General features: G+C 39.0%; 2 protein-coding genes across 2 annotated transcripts; one reads left to right on the top strand and one right to left on the bottom strand.

Moving 5' to 3' along the window:
• The first annotated feature begins 9,534 nt into the window (after positions 1-9,534).
• Positions 9,535-11,669, top strand: LOC115015308 (interleukin-6-like). The gene is made up of 5 exons (XM_029442477.1): positions 9,535-9,632; positions 9,721-9,896; positions 10,032-10,130; positions 10,216-10,359; positions 10,988-11,669. The coding sequence occupies exons 1-5, from the start codon at positions 9,617-9,619 to the stop codon at positions 11,207-11,209; spliced, it is 657 nt and encodes a 218-aa protein (XP_029298337.1). The 5' UTR covers positions 9,535-9,616; the 3' UTR covers positions 11,210-11,669.
• A 178-nt stretch (positions 11,670-11,847) lies between these two features.
• tomm7 (translocase of outer mitochondrial membrane 7 homolog (yeast)) lies at positions 11,848-14,520 on the bottom strand. Its single transcript, XM_029442478.1, has 3 exons — positions 14,358-14,520; positions 12,572-12,620; positions 11,848-12,213 (listed from the first exon to the last, which is right to left on the bottom strand). Exons 1-3 carry the CDS (start codon positions 14,458-14,460, stop codon positions 12,198-12,200), a joined length of 168 nt encoding a protein of 55 aa, XP_029298338.1. The 5' UTR covers positions 14,461-14,520; the 3' UTR covers positions 11,848-12,197.
• Between the last annotated feature and the right edge of the window lie 145 nt (positions 14,521-14,665).

The raw sequence follows: 14,665 nt of genomic DNA on the forward strand, positions 1-14,665 counted from the left end.
GATCTGAAAGAGAATTCATTTAAATTCAGTAGATCCAAGCGGATCTGAGTTTGATACTCCAGATGACATACATCTGAGCAGAGTTCAGTTTGAGTGCAGTGGGTTCAGTTGTATAACTCAGATGTCGAGTCTGCTTTCCTAATAGGACTCGTAATCTGGGATAATTGGCCCCTTTCAGGGACTCAGATTATACCAACACCATTGCTGTCAGATGTAATGGCCCACCACACTGTTTAGCAGCTGAATAACACACAAACATACAGACACACTCGAACACACGTTATTGTTGTTTAGATCAAAAGCTAGCTGAAACATTTCATCCATTAACATGTTAAATGCAAGTTTGGTGCTGAATTCAGACTCAGATGAGGGAGAGGAACAGAGCTGTGCTCTATACTATACTATCTATACTATACTCAACACAGAAACACACAATTATTACTTTTTTTCTCACTCTCAATACTTGTCAGTGTCACTTTTCCTATGATAATACTGACATCACACACTAACTTATTGGACGGCAGTAACTCAGTCGTGAGGGACTCGGCTTCAAACCGGAGGGTGACGGCGTCTATTCCCGCACAGACAGCGGTATGGATAGTGGACTGTTAGCTAGAGAGGTGCCAGTTCCTGACCTCTAACTGCTTGGAGCTCCAACTATGTGGCAGCCTCTTCACTCTGACATCTCTACAATAAGGTCCTGTGTGTGTGTGTGTGTGTGTGTGTGTGTGTGTGTGTGTGTGTGTGTGTGTGTGTGTGTGTGGATTTCAGGTCTATGTGTGTAATGAATGACAACAATGGATTTCCCCAATGAGTGATTAATAAAGTGCTTCTGCCTCTTAACAAAATCTGAAAGTCCATACAGTGTGAATGATGCATCAGGTTTCACTCTCTACTGACTCTTCGTCACTGCCTGTGATCACCTTGTGTTAGTGTAGTGTTCAACACAAGAAAGCTGTTGTCACTGATATTGTTTTCTGTCTTAGTTGTCAGATTCAGAGGGCTGCATGAGTGGCATAATGCTTACAGTTTAAACAAGACTAACATTAGTTTATTTGACTTTAGACCTTTGATTAAATCAAGTATTTGTAGTCACGCAGTCATTCCATAATACGTATAGAATGGCATGTCTGCTGTGTTTGGAACACATTATCAAAAGTTTTTATTTTATTTACCGGGGCACCCGTGATGTTGTCGAAATCAGATAAACTCAATAATACAGCATTTGAATGAACACTGATGAAAACAGTGATAACAGAACTGTACTGGGCTGGAACAATGTACACACAAGCATGTTGAGTTACTTTATTTTGAAATCCATTGTGTTGAACATGTCAAAAAAAAGTGTAGTGGGTTAAGAGAGGAAGAAAGCATTGATAGTTGTTAAAGATCCTGAAAACTTTGTTTCAAATCGGTTTGTGATCTATACTCGGCAGAACAAAAGCCTCATGTCTGACCTCCTGTAGGCAATAATCTGCCAAAGTGCTCAAGTAGAGGTACTGTTACAGTTACTGAGAAGGAACCAAACCCATTATTTATTTTTCAGATCATTGTGCAGATAGCTGCCTCAGCTCTGGTGGACGGCGCTGAAGGAGAAGATATTACTGTTGAGGGAAATGCTGCCTGACATGCCACTGAAGATCTTTGTATGCACTAAAATAAACAAAGCCATTGGACATTTAAATTTAATCCCTGGAATTGGCATCGTACATGTGTCCAGAAGTTAACTTTCAAAGGACCTCAGTTAGGAGTTAGTCTACACAGCATATGACTCGTAACTTCAATAGCTCTCCAGTAAATCTAAAGAAAGCAACAGAATTTATTTTACACTTTAAGCACCAGCAGATGCCTGAAAGTAAAAGAAGGAAATAAAAAAAACACTCAGTGTTTGCTGAATTGCTGAAGAAGCAAAAGAAGAGGAGGGGACTTTGGGTTTTCTTGTGCCGAGTCTGGAGGATGATGAAATATGCTGCTCTGCGGTCCCTGGGGACTACTGAGACCAGCCGCTGATACACACACACACACAGACACACACACAGACACACACACACACACACACACACACACACACACACACACACACACACACACACACACACATAGTCGCATATGCACACACAGCTAAATTAAATAAGCCTGATAGTACAGCATTTGAATGAATGAGCCCTACATACAGTAGTAGTGCACACACGGTACTATACAGTACACCAGGGTTACATAATGATGCACAGGGAGAATGGATTATAGGGGGAGGGGGAGTGAAGTAAGGAAGGAGATGGGGAAAGAAAGCGCGAGAAGAACAAGGGGCCCGGAACAGAGAGAGAGAGAGAGAGAGAGAGAGAGAGAGAGAGAGAGATAGTAAACCAATTACCATAGGACTTGAGAAAGACTTTCATCCCAAAACTGTCACCACACACGCAAATATGCACACTTTCTTCTGCCTCCCTCCTGCATACAAATACCGTATCCACACACACATGGTCAGATATCTCTCTTTATCACTCACTCACACACATATTCAGAGCTCTCTTCAAACAAATGCACTCTTGATTAAATATTGAAGAGTGCCTCTGGCGGACCGAGCATAGATACAATTCCTCTCCTTTCTTATGGAGCTCTCTGTCTTCCAATTGAAGAAAAATAAGTGCCGAAGGAAGGGAGAGAGAAGAAGAGGCAAGAACACGGTGGCCTTAGAGAGAAGGGGAGGATGGAGAGGAGTGGAGAGAGTGATGGGTGAGAAACCAGCTGAGCAGCGATGACAAGACAGGAAAGAAGAAACTGAGAAGAGCGAAGCAAACAGAGCAGAATCTGAATTAAAAAAATAGTGAGGAGAGGACTGCCATACTAAAATGAAGAAGAAACTATAACACAATGTGACAGATAAGGTCACATATAAAAGAAAAGAAGCAAGGCTCACATCATGAAAGAGCTATATGCAGTGTTCGCTAACTGCACTGCCCTTTAGAGCATGACAGACATTACAAAAATGCTTTTTCAGCCATGCTAGCTAGACTGGAATATGTCAACTATTTGATGGATAGCAATGACATTTTGGACAAACATTAAAGGTCCCCAGAGGATGAACCCTATTGACTTTGATGATACCCTGACGTGACCTGACAAATGTTATTATATTAAACTAAGATGAACATTACAAGCATCAAACCCTCCAAACACCAGCTATTAGCATCGTCTTTGTGACCATGTTAGCACGCTGGCGTTAGCATTTAGCTCACTGTCGGTTTATGCCTGCCAAACATTGATATGAGCACGTTAGTGTATGAAGCCAAAAAACTATATGAACCAGCACCGGAGGGCAACATATGAGATGAGATTAAAACTTTTGCTTCCAAACATGGAAGAAAGTTTTAATGGACTTCAGGGCGATACAGATCCATTCCTGCTGAGACAATTAAAAAGCCATTAGATGATAAATACTTCACATAGTCCACAGTAAATCATATATACTAAGGTATTCATATGTGCATACAGTCAAATGCAAGTCCAAACACACACTGCCATGTCTACAGAGGCCCTCAAGCTAATTCTGTTCAATGTGAGCGTTATATATTATTGCTGTACTGCGTGGGAAAAGCACAGAACAGTCCTCCATACTGATGCCTCAGGATGTCACCCTTCCAGAGAAGACTGAACGCTTGCCTCGCATCATATATGCTGCATGATTGCCATCTAGCAGTGATCATGGTGAACTGCAGACTGAAGTTCAGACTTTATTTTTAACCTCTTATGCCTTCACATTGTTAAGTGCAGGCCTTGAGTGATTTCAAAGCATTGTGACGAGGGACGCTGGCGTTGAACAATTCAGATCAGACACTGTGCACAAGAGGATACCTGGGGGAAGGTGGGAGTACAGAGTTTAGAGAGAAACGAGTGCTCACATATTTCAGTGAAGACTCTTTTATTTTAGAGAGAGCACAAAAAACACTTTTCAATCCTCCAGCTGCACTTTCAACCACAGAGAGTTGTGTGCGACTTTACACAACAATTCAACATATATATTTTTTGATCATTGCACCTGATCTGATATTCATTTATTTATTTCTATTGATAAAAAGGCTAACTCGTTGCTTTGATCAGCTATGTATCAGCGGCACATCCAGTCCATTACATCGGTTACTTCTCAAGGCTGTATCTCTATTATATAACTTCTATATCCGGCCATGTCTAATGACAAAAATTGGATTATCATCCAGGCATGGCAGGCTGCTCCCCCCCCCCCAGGGGCCCCAGACCCCCAGATTGACTGCATATAAACGGTTCCTACTAACACACATTAAGTTAAGTTCTAGTTGACTTGAGAACTTTGTTGTAGACTTTTATACACCTATTTAACTATATCTATTATTTGATTTACTCATGTACTGTTGGGGTGACATTACGAATGCAAGAGATCTACTCACTTCCTCTTATTTATTTTTATTTCATTTGGTTTTGTTGACATTGTGGATTGTCAAGATGTCTTTTTTGAATGTCTTGTCTTGTCTTTTATGTGGACCTCAGGAAGAATAGTCGTTACTGCGGTAAAAACTAATAGGGATTCTAAATAAAGGAAAGTAAAATAATTGGCCAATGTTGCAAATAATGGAATTTCAGGACTTTCAGACATTCCCAGTTATTACTATAAATGGTTTCTCAACTCAACTTCCTAGAAAATGTACTGTCCAATATCATGATATACTTTTGATATCATTAAATAAACTGTGATAGAAGGTTTTTACTGTATTAGTTAAACCCTGAGTCAAGAAAAAGTGTCTAAATATAACCCTTTTTTTGTTCTTTCATTATCAATGAAACTCAAATTTAGGGGAACTCTGGTCATGTTTGCATCCATATCCAGTTTCGTTTAGTTTATATTTGTTGTGCTCTACTATATGCAGTGTCACATACATCTTATGCAATATGTGTATACACATGATGTTTTATTAAATCTCCCAAACATTATAAACAAACATCATATTATGATATAGGGTTTTTATTAAGATGGGGTTGTCTTTGAAGAGATTGGAGGGGAAAGGAAAGTGGGAAGTTAAATGGATCCATATGGGCATTAAATGATCTCTTATATAACTGATGCAAGCAAATAAAATAAGTGAAAATACTCGATTTCTTAATATATATGCACATGCAGACACATGAACCTTGGTGGACAGCGTACTGCATCCAGTTTCATCCCTCCCTGACTTACTCAAGACTTTCAGTGGAAGCAAGAGAGGAACTAAAACACTGTCGTGGAAACTTGGAGGGAAGCCAGATGGACTGGTACGAATGAATAATGTTTCAAAAGATGTAATCAGCATTAATCCTCTCTGCCGTGTTGAACCTGAATATAGTTAAAGCAGTTCATTGACATATGAGTTATGATGTTCTGATGTTTTAACACACACGTCAGTAATGATAATAAAAGGAGTGTCTCTACCGAAGGAAATGAGGGAAATTGAGCAATCTTCTCAAAATGTCTGTACGTTATGATTGTTTCTCTTTGGATGCAGACACTGTTCTATGTATTGTGAAGATGTCAGCTTGATAGAGTCCACTCACCTTCAGATGATGTGGCCATTTCAGGTGCGTGGTGGTCTCATCTGAGTGACTTGGTTTGTTAAAATAACGGCAGTGTGTAAAGGTTATTTTCTCAATAACGACCGGCTCGCACTACACTACACAAATCAACACTTTGACAATATAATGATTAAAAATGTATTGAATTGATTTTTAAATGATTCATAGATTGAACCGTGTCCAACAACGATCTGTTGTTTCTTTATAGCAGATTGCTGCTTTGAGAAACAGATTGTTGCTGGACTCAATCTATGGACTATTTGTTTTTTAGACACAGATATGGGAAGTCTGTGTGGTTTGTAATATTATAAATGTATAATTCTTATGACATAGAATGACCCCCAATCAGCAATCTTGGATTCATACTGTGCAGCTTCTGTATTTGACAAAACAATCTCACGTCAACGTCCATTTGCTTTGGGGCTTCCGGTCATTTCACATGGTCTTCATTAGCAGAAGTCTGCATTTTCTTAGAGCACTTTGAGGACTTTAAAATTGTGTTCACAACCTTGGGGAACATCTCCCTCTGCTGATAAAGAGCATGTCATATGATTGAAAGCTCTGGACAGCTAATTGGACCTTAAGGTGAGATTGTTTTGTGGGTTTGATTAGTCAGAGTGTGTGCGCGTGTGTGAGTGTGTGTTGGTGAAACAGGTGGTGCCTGGTGATTGAACCATTCCACTTAATTGCTGCGTCCTGATTTCATCCGTCCCTTTTGAGCCGCAGCCTACAGGGAGCCATTATTAGTGTGTTCTGAGATTTGTGTGTAAGTCGTGTTTTTCAGAAGGCCATTTGATATGTTTGTTGTTGTGATTAAATCCACTTAAACTTGTGATTGCTGTCCTATTTAAATGTTCTGCTGTCACTTTAACTTTTGCACACGAGAAGCCCTTTGTGTTTACTGTTGCTCTTGTTTCTGATGTGGGAGCTCAGGTTAGTCTTTTGTTTAACTTTCCTTTTTTTTTGTTAGGGAAGTTCAGGGTTCTGTTTAGTGAATGTTGCTTGAGGCATTTCTCGCCTCTGAAGTTAAATAAAAACTGCTGACTTTGGATTGAGTGTCGCTGGCCTTTCCTTGAAGTGGGAAGAGTGGGGAGTCACACTGCATGTTGTGTCTAGGTTCCCCGAGGCACATAACAATGATGATGAAGAAAACGTTTTTGTTTTTTTAATCATCTTAAAAATAGAAGATATTTTCAACTTGGAAGAAAGTTCCGAACACATTTCTTTGTGTATTTTGTGAGAGAACCACTCTTTGAGAAAGAAACATGCAGTGAATCATAAAGTGCGTTCACTCCAAGCTTCTTAGTGTTAAGCCCCTTTTTAAAATGCAAAGTAACAAAGTAGAGAAGTATGTTGCTAACATTACACACACACACACACACACACACACACACACACACACACACACACACACACACACACACACACACACACACACACACACGTACAAATGCCATGCACTGAGAATTTACAATTGAGTAAAAGGTTGCTTTATCTGTGTTCATTCATTTTTTAGGAATAATAAATGTAGTATTCTAAGGGTGTATCTGACTTAAAAGGGAAGTCTCTGTATCAACTATGTAATGTAGAAGACAATAAATTAATTTGGTCCCAAACAAAAAGCAGAAATGACAGTCATCCAGCTCACTAAGACTTTCTTCCCAAACAAGAGAACTGAGCCCAATAATCACACATACATTACATTCATGAATGCACATTAATGCATTGAAGTATCAGAATTGGAATAGATGTTTTATTCAAAACCTTGCAATACCAGAGAGAAAACTGAAAGTGTGTCTTGAGCTCTTCGGCGAGAATGTACAGGATCAGCACTTCCCAATAACCTCGGACTCTGCAACCACTGAGCTATTCTAAAGTCTCAAATTGTCCACTGAAAGTACAAAAACACTCCCTGATCAAAAGTGGACACGAACCGGCTCGACTAGTACGTAGGTTACTGCTATTTATAACTCCATTTGTGAGTTCTCCAGAAGGATTCCCCATGAGTAATCTTAATAGACACGAGGGGAAGTTACTTATCAAAAATAGTAGATTGGGGGGATTATAACAAATTAAATATTTTGATTACAAAGCATCACACATGTTGCAATCCTGAATTGAATTGAATGGAAGGTAGTTAGCAAGTAATTAGTATTTGAAAATGTTATGAAAACATATGTTTAAACTCTTCCCTTTGATTCTCTTTCAAGTTATTCCAGGAAAGAAATGTGTGTGAGCAATTGGCATACCATACACATGAAGCACAGACTCATATCCAGGTTAGGGTCATATTTTAGTACATTACTGAGCGTCATATCCCAGCCAAGTTCCACATAAAGATGACTTACTGTAGAATATCCTGGATATTGACATGCTTTTTTACTTTATTTTATTTTTTTATCATGGAACAACTTGATAAGAATAGGATTAAAAAAAACACATTTTAGTGTTTCCGTCTACTATCACAGCAGGGAGAGCCTTCCAGGAAAGGGAGGCGGATGAGAAACCCTCCTGCTGCTTGCAGGGTCACATCCAGGAAGAAGTAGTCCGTGCATGGTGGAAAATGGTACAGTGATAGCCCATGGTATATACAAATCAAAAGCGTCTTTATAAAAATATCTGGCATGAACTGGAGGTGTGTATAAGGCGTACCAGATAATATGTACACTAGTCATACAGATGTCTCTTATTAAATAAACTATATAAGTGTTTTATTTTTATTTGCTGAGGCATTAACACAGCTGTTTCAAAAGCACCAGGCACAATGTAAAAATGCTAACTTATATTGTTTGATATAAATAAGGATTACAAGATGACATGATATAATTATTAGCATTTAAACCAAGCAAACCAAGCTGTGCGGTCGCTTCAAGTGAGTAGATCCCGTAACTTGTAACATGGCTGTGATTAATCACAAAGTGAGAATGTTCTTTAGATGTAATACATATTTAAGAGCTGACAGTGTTCAGCATGACTTACTATCTTGAATAGCTAAAACTGAAATTGTATTACATGCAACTGAGACTCTAATAGGCTACAATAATAACATTTGATATTCTGCATTTTTCAAAAGAGTGTCATGGAATCACAAGCAAGAACCGAATGGATAACTTAAGTTGTTTAACACTTTTTCTCTGAACAATATGTGATTCAGCAGGCCAGCAAAACATGTCCATGTTTGCTTTAGTTCATCACTGCACCCGTACATGTACTGTATATTATAAACTGACCCTTGACTCCTTGTTAAGACTCAGGTGTGTCGAAAAACTGCACAGATGTGAGCTGTTTAGAGTATATAGCCAGTGTTGAAATGTAAATTATATGTAACTTTTTTATAATATAATTATTAGGCTATATACAACATAAATAATACTTTTAAAATATAATATCTTTGGGTTTTCTCAGCTTTTTAATTTATCTTTTTTGTTTTTTTAATGACTCCTTCAAACATTTAGTAGTTGCAAGGTCAAGCATAAGTCATTGTTTTAAAGCCATATAGGACATATAATTAATAAATTCGACTTCTCGTCACCGGGTATTTATTTTATTTATACTGATTTTACCACCTCGTTTTTATTTTTTGGGAATAATCTTATGCAAATGATTGGTTGTGAGTGGACTTTCCCTTTAAATTACTTATCTTAAAATATCACAGGGATTGTTTTTTAAGTCAATACCGAGTGTGTGTTTGAAAAGTGCTTTATTGTTGTTTAAATTATTAAAATAATGACTTCGCAGTTGATCATGTAATGTTAACTAGCGAGAAAGGAGTCAAATCCGATTGTATGCCTACATTGAACTCCAGCTTCCGCTGCTCATTTTGATGATGGAATCTCCTTCCAGCTTCAACAAAATCACCATCAACCACCGGATGCTTGACGCAAACTATTAATTCCGTGCCTGTTGCATGGAGGTGTTGGGAAATCCCTCCAGACGAATATAAAATGACATCTCATCGCAAAGCCAAAAGCAACTCCTTCAAGCACTGGCAGCCCTCAGCAACAGTGGAAACTCAACAAGTGCTTCCCAGCAGCGCAACATGCCCTCTCAACTCAGTAAGTGATTAGCAGCCTGTGTGGTGCACATGTTTCTTTATTTTTTTTGATTCAGTCGTTCAGTCTTTGACGCTTTTCCTCTCCGCAGATGCGTATTTGCTCTGTGCAATGATGCTGTGCGCTCTCGGGGCTCCTGTTGAAGATGCGCCCACCGACATTCCGGCAGGAGACACCTCAGGTGAGGAGATGGGCCCCTCTGACCTACTGAGCGACTCCCCGGTCTGGGACTCGATCCTTGGTGCAACCAGCCGCCACCAGAAGGAGGTAAGCCTACATCTTCCAGGAATGACACTGAACTATGTTAGTTTCTTACATGAGAGACGTCCTTACATGTTTTACCAAGTCATTTGTGTAGACTGACTGGTGTCTTACTCTCTTCCCTCATTTCCCCTCTATCAGTTTGAAGATGAATTCCACAATGAGGTGAAATATGATTTTCTTGGGAGCTACAAAATCTCCTCACTTCCAGCACGCTGCCCTTACTCCAACTTCAGCAAGGTAAGTCTCCTCCCTCTGTGTTTCACTGATACTGCGTGATGGGGTTAAATTGGGCACTAACAGTCATTTCCTTTCCTCTCTCCAGGAGGCTTGTCTCCGCAGGATGGTCCACGGCCTGCTTATTTACAAGGTTCTTCTCAAGCATGTGGAGAAGGAGTATCCCAGCAGCTTGATCTGCTCAGAGGCCAAATACTACAGCAACCTCCTGATCAACCTGACCAAAGAAAAGGTGCGTCTCCTCCTACATTTCAATGTGTAGCTATATTAATTCACAATGGTGGCATTTGTATAAGTCCTGCTATTGTCTTCATGTAATTGTTTTTCAACTGGCTCTTCTGTTTATCATCTTTGTTATAGCCAGTGGTGGAAATACTATTTAGATCTGTACTCAAGTAAAAGTAGCATTACCACACTGTAAAAAAAACTCCATCAATTCCTGCATTCAACACTTGACTAAAGCAAAAAAGTATTATCATAAAGAACTCATTATGTATTACATTATTGGGTTATTGTTACTGATTCAATTGTCGTGTTTCACTGCTGTAGCTGGCCATGGTCTATATACTTTGTATACTGTTGAGTAGTTTAACAATGCTTTGTAAGTTTTGTGTGTAATGTGCAAAGTTACTAGTAACTATAGCTGGAAAACAAATGTAGTTGAGTTGAAGTACCTCAAGACTTAAGCTCAATAATTAAGTAAATATACTAAGTTACATCCCACCACTGGTTAAAGCTCATTCAAAGAAGTCTTGATTTTCTTTTTTTTGCGTGAATGTCTTCTTGTAAGTGCCTTGGTGATAGATTGGACTACATCGTAGGTTTATTATTATGATACAGCGGTCACTTCTGCCCCTCAGATGAGGAACCCTAGCCAGGTCACAGCGCTGACCAGCATTCAGGAGGTGCAGCTGCTGAAGGACCTCGAAAACCCCAACACTTTCCAGAGAAAGATGACCGCACACAGCATTCTGCGCCAGCTCCACTTCTTCCTCCTTAATGGCAAAAGAGTGATTACTAAAAAGGAGAAGACCAGAGGAAGTATGGCCAACGAGAGTATTGGCAACTTTCAGCTTCTATAACCAAACGGTGAACGATTTAAAATCAGTTACGAGGGAATACCTCAGGGAAATTGGGTGATGTTCTCACAATCAAGTGTTTATTTTTAAATGTAGCAGTGTGTAAATCAACCAATATTGCAAAACTTATTTAAACTATTTATACTTGATGAAAAGTGTTATTTATTAATCATAGGAAAATCCATGATTGTAAGTTTCTTGCATTGAACTTGATTAATTTATATTGTGACAATATTACTTGTGCAACATTGTTAGGACTGCAATTTGGCATGAATTGTATCATTTACCTTTATGAACAATGATTTTATACTTACAGAACTGTTAATTTATTTTACATTTATTATTCAACTAAATTTGCTGTCGATTTAACAACAATGCAAAGAGCTGTTTTGAACCAATAAGTGATTGGAAGGGATATTTTCTACTGATTCTGAAATAAAAAATCATCTGTTTCGATAAGAAACAAGTTTCTTCATTCCAACATTTCACACATTTCATGTCATTAAAGAGTTGCAACACATTTTGAAACTAGGATTTCCCCCAAACCATTGACATCACCGATTTTCTGCAAGATCTTTCATAATCTTTTCAATCAATCAAAAAAAAGCATCAACATGACTCCTGGTAATAAAGACAAGTGATATTTCTTAGTTGATTTATTGTCAGACATCTTAAATTACAAATAAAAAGAGGAAAACATGGAATGAATGGTATAACCAGACATCGCTGTCACACATTCCCAACAAAATACCGACAGTCCAGTCAACACTGAATATCTTCAAGGACGAAGTCTTGATTCCAGTTTGTTAATCCAAATATCTTCTATCCATACATCTACTGTATGTGTGGCTATAAACAGTATGACTGCACATGGTACAGTATGATTTATGGAAAGGGAAGGGAAACACCTCCATTTCCTGGATTTCCAATGACAGGTGGGTCACATGGTCTCGATGAGGGGAGGGGCCCGCCGGCTGTACAGAGACGTTCCTTAGCCCCAAAGCAAACTACAGAAAAGAACAATAAAAAGGTTCAACTAGACTCCTCAAGCTCCACAGTTCATACAGAACTTTAATATAACCAACATAGCAGAAAGAAAACGACACCCGAGAGTTTTCTGTTTTTACATAATTCTTTGTTTTCAATTTCTTATCTTGTGTTAATTTAATTTAATTCATTAGGTTTTTAACTTGCTTTGCTGCCAGTTATTAAAACAACTTGTACGACTAGTTGACAGACAGCCCAACTATTCCACGACTAAAGGAAATGCGTTACTGTGGCGCAAAACTGATCAGATCCACAGCATTCGGAAACCCCAAATATGATTCGACAGGAAGCACAAACCTCACACCCATCTGTCCTTACCTTAAGACTGTAGGTTCAGGCATTCCTGGATCTGCTCCTCGTTTGAAACCTAGAAATCAAAACAATGAAGAATTGAAGCAATGGGTTTTACATTTTAGAAAAGAATAAATGTGTGACACAGTTAAAACAGAATACATTTCATCCATAGGAGCTTATTGAGACTCGCTGCAAGCATCTAGTATAGAACAATAACTGGCTTATAAACTATATATTATGGCCCACAGCTTGAAAAAAAAACACATTTTAAATGCGTGTCAATGCACTAAAAACAATTAAACAGCAAACATCTCCCTCGACAGTTGGGTGTATCCGGTCACTGCTGGATGAACTAGCAAGTTCACTAGGTCATTACAACACACTTCAGATTAATTTAACAGCATCATTGCACCAGAGAACTCTCACAACTACCACATCTGACTCACAGCAGTCACCTCGCACACGCACAGAAAGGAAAACATTCTCATTTCCCTAGAATTTCTAGTAAGTCAAGTTTCATACATAAAAATAAACTATGAATCTTGAGAAAAAGATGATTCCTAGAAGACAAAAAAAGCCTCGCCTTACTAAGCCCCAAAACTTTCACTACAGCAAATTATTTGAAAATGTTTTGTTTTTTTGATTCATCAATTAATTAAAGAAAAATAACAATTCCCAGAACGGAGGCTGACATGTCTGATTAACTGTTGAACTCTATTATTAGGGGTCAATTTAAACCTTCATGTCCTCACAACAGAAAAGCGGAAACCTACAACCTACCGATTAATAAAAAAGTTGTTTCAACACTATAAGATCATGATTGGTTGACATACGCAGCATTATTCAGATGTTCGTGGAACAAGAACGGGAAATGACATGTTCAAATTTAGGAGAATTCTGCCCTAAAGTTGTACGTGAGTTGCAAGGGGAAATGCATGCAAAAAAAGCTTAAGAAATGGAGGAAAAACGAGAGGGGAGAAAGTATGACATCAGCGTTGGTGTTTCCAATATGGTGAAGTCAGAGAAGATTCACTCAGATGGCAACTCCACCGGCTGTGAAGTCTCAACTTCCCCATCTTTACCCCAAAAACCCACAACCAGATATTTTAGTGCCCCAGACATTTCACACTAATATACAAGCTAAACAGGCAGGTTTTGGTTTTAAAATGTTCCTCTTGTAAGTCCAAGCACTTCGAGGTCAGCAGGTTTTGACATTTTTGATCCAAGCAGGTGGGAACTAAATAGCTCTCCCTCTCTCACATGCTAGTAAATATCTAATAATCACCATAGCTTGCTTTCATGGGCAATTTAGATTCACTTCAGTGATTCAGCAGTTTTCCCACGTAATCATGACTTTCACTATATATACACACACACACACACACACACACACACACACACACACACACACACACACACACACACACACACACACACACACACACACACACACACCATCCTCATGCATTACATCACATGCATTATACTACTTCTCCAGAGGGAGCCACTTAAGGTCTACTGCCTATTTGGAAGACATACATGCTATAACGTTACATACATGCTACATAACCAATTATATATTACTAATACAACTAAATCAGCACTGGAAACCATGTTGTTATACTTTGTTTCTATAAAGGGTGCTGATCATTAGCTATAATAATTCAAAGTTATAACCAACTACTACTACTAAAAACCTATTGAAAGGTAGCTCCTAGTTGAAGGCTAATGTGCTAAGCTAACTGGCTAATGTTAGCAAAGCATATCTTCTGAGCCCGCCGTTTGCTCCTGCTCCTGTTCGGATACTGACCGAGGTACAACACGGTCGGGATGAAACCCCATCGGATGACAAACTGGCCGCACTGGAACAGCTGCTGCAGCCGCTGTTTGGTCTCTTTGCTTAGTTTAGCCATGTGTTTATCCCGAACAGCGAAGATGCTGCAACCACCAAGGACAAGGAAGAGGAAGAGGAAGTGACGTAAGGGACCTGGCTGTTAACTGACATCTCTCATAGATCGCCATCTAGTGGACAGACGTGTAACTGCGCCTCTGTATGTATCGCCTCATGACGGTCTGCTGCAGCTCACATATTACATGCAATAGATGCCATTAAAGCTA

Source organism: Cottoperca gobio, chromosome 11 (genome assembly GCF_900634415.1).
Source record: "Cottoperca gobio chromosome 11, fCotGob3.1, whole genome shotgun sequence".
NCBI lineage: Eukaryota > Metazoa > Chordata > Actinopteri > Perciformes > Bovichtidae > Cottoperca > Cottoperca gobio.